Here is a 6,038-nt window from a genome sequence, read left to right as displayed (position 1 = left end):
GCTTTCCGTGCCTTTCGGAGGCTCGACTTGCCCGTGTGCGCCACCTTGACGACGATACGCGGCAGAATGTCAATGGCCGCTTCGTCGGTGTCGTCGTCCGTGGCGCACTCGTCACCAAGGGCAGGCTCAAGGCAGGCTTGGTACACGCCGTAGCTGAGAACAACGAGCGTCGGGATCAAGACAGAGTAGCGCGGGAGGATCATGCGAGGCGATGTGGCGGCGTCCGTGCAAAAGATAAACTAACGGCAACTTCGAAAGTCGGGTCTAGTATACAAACAACGATCGACCAATGAAAAATTCGCATGGCACTGACACATCCCCAAAGCCACGCTGTGACGTGGCAGCGCCGTGTCGCAGCACCTCTACCGCCACCACGAGGACTTGACGGCCTCGTGAAGGTGGAGCGATACCAATGCTGCTATAGTGTGGTTGCATATAAACCATGCTTCCATCAGTATTCTACGAAAGGTGCCCGTATAGCGCATAGCATAGCAATGAGCGTGGATGCCCAGTCGTTTGGGGCAAGATATCGAAGGTAGGTGGTAGTTGCGCCAGAAATATGCTTGTCTTTGTCTTCGATTTCAGACAGTGTCTTTACCACGCGGGCGTACGGGCTGCGAAACATAGATGACCGTTGGGTCGTTCGGGTCCACGTACGCCTTGCGCTGCTTCTCTGCAAACGCCTCGTCGACAAGCCCCGCTAGAACATACGCTTCGACATCGATCATGGAGCAAGTACGAACGATGTACCATGCTTCTTGTGCTCCATGAGGCGAAGAAAGATGGGCAAGAACGTGCCTGTGCCACCGTTCGGGAACGAAACACGCCACTCGATCGGCGTCGCCACGTCCCCTTCGTCCGTGCCCACCTAGTTGCATTGGCGTCTCAACTCTGTATGGTGTACTAGTAGTGTTACCGGGAAGACGTCGCCAGAAATGTTGCACGAGCCAAACATTGGCTGGTTGAACTTGTCGTCCGCAATGTTATCCAGTGGGATTTCCTACGTTCGTGCTTAGGCACACCCTTACAGCACCAGCTAACGCGCTCACAAAGGCTTGAAAGAACCGGCCGTGCTGCGTTGCAGCCTTGTCGGCGCAAAACACCAGTCGCTGAGTCGTTATGTAGATGCGACCGGTGGCCTTGAACTTATGTCTACTCCCGGCATCGCCACTGCGCGTGTATTGGGAATCGTACGCACCCGTCGACAAGGCACTGGAACGCGATCGACGGTCGCTCCAGAATGAACACTTCGCCCGTGTTGGCTAGGGGCAGTGCCTTGCCATTGTCACTGAAGAGCGTGGGCGCAAAGGACATGGTATGTGCGATGAAGTCGCGTAAATTTAGCCGACGGTTTCGCGCTCAGGCACAACGCACACTCGTCGAAGTCTCCGCCCAGGATGCAGTTTCACGGTGCAGGAATCGCAATTTGCGACTTTGCGTGGGTGTTGAAGCGCCTTCTGCTCGAAATGAATGTACCACGGTAATACATTTCGAGCACTCTTGCATGGCATGCAACACTGGGTCTTGGGTAATTTGTTTTCCCCAACCTAGTGCAATGTCTTGCATTTGGACTGTTTGGTGCGAGGCAGTGGCGGTCGCTTGGGTCCAGTGTCGTCTCTTGGCCTCGGGAGAGATTTCCAGGAGTTGGATTCAATAATTTATGTTCTGTCTATCTAGCTTAGTAATTATTATACGTGACTTGATTTAGCCAATCAATCCACTTGGATTTTTATAAACACTGCACAAGGCTGACAATGACGACGTGGGCTCATCGTGTCGGATTGGATTGCCTGCCTTGCTCTGCAATTGGTCGCATTTTTAGCCAACCAGTTAACGCTATTCTACTGGTAATACAATTTGTAGGTTGCCGCCACACGTGTTCCTCGAAGAAACGTCTGTACAAATTATATAAACTTCAAATCACACCGTAGACTCGCGCTCATGGTGATAACGTATGGCTCGCGGTGCCTTTCATCGAATGGCGGTGGTCTGGGCGGTGGTGCGATGTTGAGAACTGAGAGACGCCGTATCCGTTTCAGGTATCTTCAACGATGGTCTCCAAGAATCGATGATGTCCATGTAATGTATTCTCACAGGAGGTGGTTTTTGGGTGGCGGAGCTTTGCTCGCACTTGGTCATTTGACGCCCCCTTTCCACCTGCCTTGCATGCTTTTGCGCTGCTAAGCTCGTGTTATGTTCTCGCCTGGGTTGAGCCTTGCGCAGTGCTACTGCTAAGTCTCTTAAGAACGCTGCCGCGATGAAATCGACGTACAACCAGGTGCTGCGTCTACAACTCTTTTTTACGAATTGCGTGCTAGTAGCAAACATATTGCTTTGACAACTCTGGAAGCATGCGCGAAGTATGCAAACAACGCTTGATCTCTCCTCCATAGTAATAGCATGAAGTACTAATAGCGTTAAGCCTCTCCGTAGCGAGGACCGACCCCATAACTCACTACGATCAGTACGTGCCCTCACAGTCTACGTACTGCGTCCGCATAATATCAATTGGATAATTGTAGATCGATCCGTTGTTTGACCACCAAGAGCTGCCGTCCTGGAGTGTTCCCGCTCACTTGAGCGATGGCGACTTTGGCGCCAAATTGATCCTTTTAAAACACATTACCTATGATATACAATTCATGATATACAGTATTAATACCTCTTTCTCGTACGGTATTTACATTTACATTTGCGGCTGAAGAATATAGTGTGACACGAAATACTGTGAGCGCACATGGTGGCGCATGCCTAGCGCGCTGTAAACATCAAATCATCATATCGTGCGCTGTCTTCGTGTATGCCCTTGATAGCACTACACGATTGCTTTGTTTCGTACGAAACACTCCAAGCAAGGCTTTATTGTAGCTTCTTCCGAGGCGCCGACGAGAGCTCTGGGCCTTCAATCATTTATAGTGTGACCCCAGCGTGAAATAGCGTACGAATGTATCCAAACGCGATCACAACCAAGTGCTTCAGGCTTCGGGAAGGGACGAGATGCTTTCGCTTTCTCGCGCGCCTGCCATCGTGGCCCGCGCGCTCGTTCGCTACAAGAAGACAAAGACCTCGCCGAGCGCCTCTGGTACATGCATACATGGAGGTCAGCCTTAGGCGCTTACTGCAGCTTCTGCAGGCGACAAGGGCCAAGCGTTGCAGATGGCCATTCGCCAGATCGAGAGCAGCTTTGGCAAGGGCGCTGTGATGCAACTCGGCGCTAGGTACGTGCAGCTTCGTGGTCCCGTTAGCTCTATGCGGAACCTTGGCTAGTGGCGTCGCCCACGACATAGACGTTGTATCAACGGGTTCGCTCTCGTTGGATGTAGCACTTGGCATTGGCGGTCTGCCGCGCGGGTCTCTCATCATCGACGCTATAACCATAAGGAAGCTCACTACTTTCTGAAATAGGCGGGTGATTGAGGTGTATGGCCCCGAGAGTTCGGGCAAGACGACCCTTGCCCTCCACTGCATCGCCGAAGCCCAAAAGAACGTAGGACTACGCTCAATCCACTGTACGTGAGTCTGACTGGTGCATTGATTGCTTAGGGTGGAACTTGCGCGTTTATTGACGCCGAGCATGCAATCGACGGCCACTATGCCAAGGCTCTAGGTACGTAAAATGACGAAACAATCAGCGCACACCCCTTCATTAGGCGTCAACATTGACGAGCTTTATGTGTCGCAGCCCGACTCTGGCGAACAAGCGCTCGAAATTGCCGACACGTTGATTCGGTCCGGAGCGATCGACGTGGTTGTCGTTGACAGTGTCGCTGCGCTCGTGCCGCGCGCCGAGCTGGAGGGCGAAATGGGCGACCAGCAGATCGCGCTGCAGGCACGTCTCATGAGCCAGGTAGGACGCGTTCCAACAGTGAGTTATGTGCCCATTGGCACGTGCAGGCGCTGCGCAAGCTCACAGGGTCTCTCTCCAAGTCGAACTGCATGATCATATTCCTCAACCAGATCCGCCAAAAGGTGGCAACAATTTCTTTGGCCACAACCTTTACGTAGCTCTCTCTTAGGTTGGCATCATTTTTGGGTCCCCTGAAGTCACGTCCGGCGGCACGGCGTTGCGCTACTATGCATCGAGTACTCTATGCTAGACTGCGTCGAGCTCGAGCTCACCGGGTCGTAGTTCGTCTCGATATCCGCCGCAAGACCCAAATCAAGGAAGGCGAAAACGTATGTTGTGCTCTCCTTACTCTGTAGTCATCAATATTGGCACACCAGATCATTGGCAATGAGACCGTCGTCAAGGTGGCCAAGAACAAGCTCGCGCCGCCCTTCAAAGTCGCCAACTTTGACGTAATTTACGGCAAAGGCATCGACCGCATGTCCGAGATCGTACGTTTCTCATTCATCAGATACTAAACACCAAGACGGATGCTTTTAGCTCGACCTCGGCACGCAGGTTGGCGCCATGAAGCGGTCCGGCTCGTGGTATGCCTACAACGACGGTACTCGATAACTGCGCGCTAGGAAGGTTCTATCTCCTGTATGACTAGAGCCAATTGGGCAAGGACGTAGCAAGGTTTTTTGACGTGGCGCAGTAGGTTTTGGCTCAACCGCGTTCATGACGTAGGCCAAGCAGTTCCTTGAGGCGCACCCAGACATTGCGCGAACGATCGAGGCTCAGATTCGCGCTGCGCTCTTGACGCGCGACGCCCCTCCAGAGCCTTCGCCAGTGCCTGTGGAACCAACCCCTGGTATCGACGTCGATGGGGTTGACATCCACGCCATCATGGCCGAGGTACACGACATGGAAAAAACTGTGCACATCGAGGAGGACACCACCGCGACAACCCGATAATGAGTGCGCTGGTCAACCGCTTTACCCCACTTAAGACAAGATCATACAGATGGCGGAGTCTTAGATATTTGTTACTTAGTTTTGCTCGTCCTGAATCCCTTGTTCCGTGATCGAGTACATGGCTTCGGCCTCGGGGAGGATCGGCGAGTCGATTACCTTCATGACACGGTTTTCGCCACGAGCCTTCTTGAGACGCAGCCTACGTCGTAGGATTTAAGGGACGGCGCACTCGCGACGGACGATATTCTACCGCGTGCACGAGGCGTGCGCCATGATGTTGCCGCCAATCGGCTGCAGCGGATCCTTCGAAAACATGCCCGAGTCCGGGTTCGCTGTCATCTACGACGTGTGAGTGACTGCGCCCGGCCACCATTGTGCGTCGTGTACCTGGTTGGTGATGACGACAGCGACACCAAACTCGTCTGCCATACGTGTGAGGGCGCGAAGAAACCTACATAAAGTCAATGCGCCTGGTCGATAAAAATTACGTCCAAGTACTTGGCCAATTCTTGCTGACGAGCAGCCAGCTCGCCCCGTCCCGAATAGTCGGTGCGGAAGAGTGCAGTGGCACTATCAACGACCACGAGTGCGTATCGCGATTCTGCCATCATCGCGGATGCTTGCGAAAGGAGTTGCATCTGGTGCTCCGAATTGTACGCACGGGCAAACGCGACGTTGTCAAGGACGCTGTCGCCTAGGATGTTGATCGACGTGATGAGTACTCGACGTCATACAGAAGATCATGCGTCGAGCAAGTACCGTCGAGGCCGTAGCGTTCGGCGATCGCGACTAGGCGTTGCGGGCGGAACGTCCCTTCGGTGTCAATGTACAAGGCCTTTCCTTCACCTCCACCCTTGTCGACGGGAAGTTGGCAAGTGACGCACAATTGATGGCAAAGCTGCGTCTTCCCTGTGCGGAACTCGCCGAACATTTCGGTGATGGAGCCTGTCTCGAAGCCTCCGCGGAGCAGTTCATCGAGCGCTGTCGAGCCCGTCGTGAGGGTGATAAGGTCCTTACGACTTTGGAGCACGTCGGAGGCCTAGCACGCCATAAAGGTCAGGGCGTGCCATGGATCGCATGGGATCCACCGTCGTAAAGCCCACGTTGACCATCTCACGAGACGCCTTTATCATCTTGTCAGCCTTCGCTTCAGTGATACCCTTGATCGCGATGAGCTGCTTCTTGGTGGCCATCGCAATCGCGTCGACCGTGTCGGAAGCCGGCGTCCTTCAGC

At 53.7% G+C, this 6,038-nt stretch overlaps 3 protein-coding genes across 3 annotated transcripts; 1 reads left to right on the top strand and 2 right to left on the bottom strand.

Annotated features, from left to right (window-relative positions):
* Positions 1-514: 514 nt before the first annotated feature.
* Positions 515-1,333, bottom strand: SPRG_12335 (hypothetical protein). Its single transcript, XM_012351694.1, has 5 exons — positions 1,199-1,333; positions 1,050-1,152; positions 917-1,000; positions 751-868; positions 515-700 (listed from the first exon to the last, which is right to left on the bottom strand). The coding sequence occupies exons 1-5, from the start codon at positions 1,312-1,314 to the stop codon at positions 582-584; spliced, it is 540 nt and encodes a 179-aa protein (XP_012207084.1). The 5' UTR covers positions 1,315-1,333; the 3' UTR covers positions 515-581.
* Positions 1,334-2,963: 1,630 nt separating this feature from the next.
* SPRG_12334 (RecA protein) lies at positions 2,964-4,857 on the top strand. Its single transcript, XM_012351693.1, has 13 exons — positions 2,964-3,082; positions 3,134-3,218; positions 3,268-3,351; positions 3,406-3,487; positions 3,544-3,607; positions 3,651-3,847; positions 3,895-3,969; positions 4,017-4,083; positions 4,130-4,176; positions 4,225-4,338; positions 4,388-4,451; positions 4,500-4,525; positions 4,577-4,857. Exons 1-13 carry the CDS (start codon positions 2,998-3,000, stop codon positions 4,802-4,804), a joined length of 1,218 nt encoding a protein of 405 aa, XP_012207083.1. The 5' UTR covers positions 2,964-2,997; the 3' UTR covers positions 4,805-4,857.
* Positions 4,858-4,879: 22 nt separating this feature from the next.
* On the bottom strand, positions 4,880-5,997 carry SPRG_12333 (DNA repair protein RAD51 1; the record flags this gene model as incomplete). The annotated part of the gene is made up of 6 exons (XM_012351692.1): positions 4,880-5,003; positions 5,055-5,143; positions 5,192-5,255; positions 5,303-5,498; positions 5,564-5,843; positions 5,893-5,997. 6 exons carry the CDS (start codon positions 5,995-5,997, stop codon positions 4,880-4,882), a joined length of 858 nt encoding a protein of 285 aa, XP_012207082.1.
* Between the last annotated feature and the right edge of the window lie 41 nt (positions 5,998-6,038).

Source organism: Saprolegnia parasitica, assembly GCF_000151545.1.
Source record: "Saprolegnia parasitica CBS 223.65 unplaced genomic scaffold supercont2.84, whole genome shotgun sequence".
NCBI lineage: Eukaryota > Oomycota > Saprolegniomycetes > Saprolegniales > Saprolegniaceae > Saprolegnia > Saprolegnia parasitica.
Note: the sequence above shows the minus strand (reverse complement) of the source record. Positions and strands in the feature narration are given on the sequence as shown.

What these genes read in the sequence shown, in the direction of transcription:
- SPRG_12335 (XM_012351694.1), bottom strand. Translation starts at nt 1,314, where the DNA reads ATGTCCTTTGCGCCCACGCTCTTCAGTGACAATGGCAAGGCACTGCCC. An exon ending in TTCCAGTGCCTTGTCGACGG is followed by an intron (nt 1,153 to 1,198) that starts GTGCGTACGATT and finishes TGCCGGGAGTAG; the next exon opens with ACATAAGTTCAAGGCCACCG. An exon ending in TTTCTGGCGACGTCTTCCCG is followed by an intron (nt 869 to 916) that starts GTAACACTACTA and finishes CAATGCAACTAG; the next exon opens with GTGGGCACGGACGAAGGGGA.
- SPRG_12334 (XM_012351693.1), top strand. Translation starts at nt 2,998, where the DNA reads ATGCTTTCGCTTTCTCGCGCGCCTGCCATCGTGGCCCGCGCGCTCGTT. An exon ending in ATTGGCGGTCTGCCGCGCGG is followed by an intron (nt 3,352 to 3,405) that starts GTCTCTCATCAT and finishes TTTCTGAAATAG; the next exon opens with GCGGGTGATTGAGGTGTATG. An exon ending in AGGCACGTCTCATGAGCCAG is followed by an intron (nt 3,848 to 3,894) that starts GTAGGACGCGTT and finishes TGGCACGTGCAG; the next exon opens with GCGCTGCGCAAGCTCACAGG.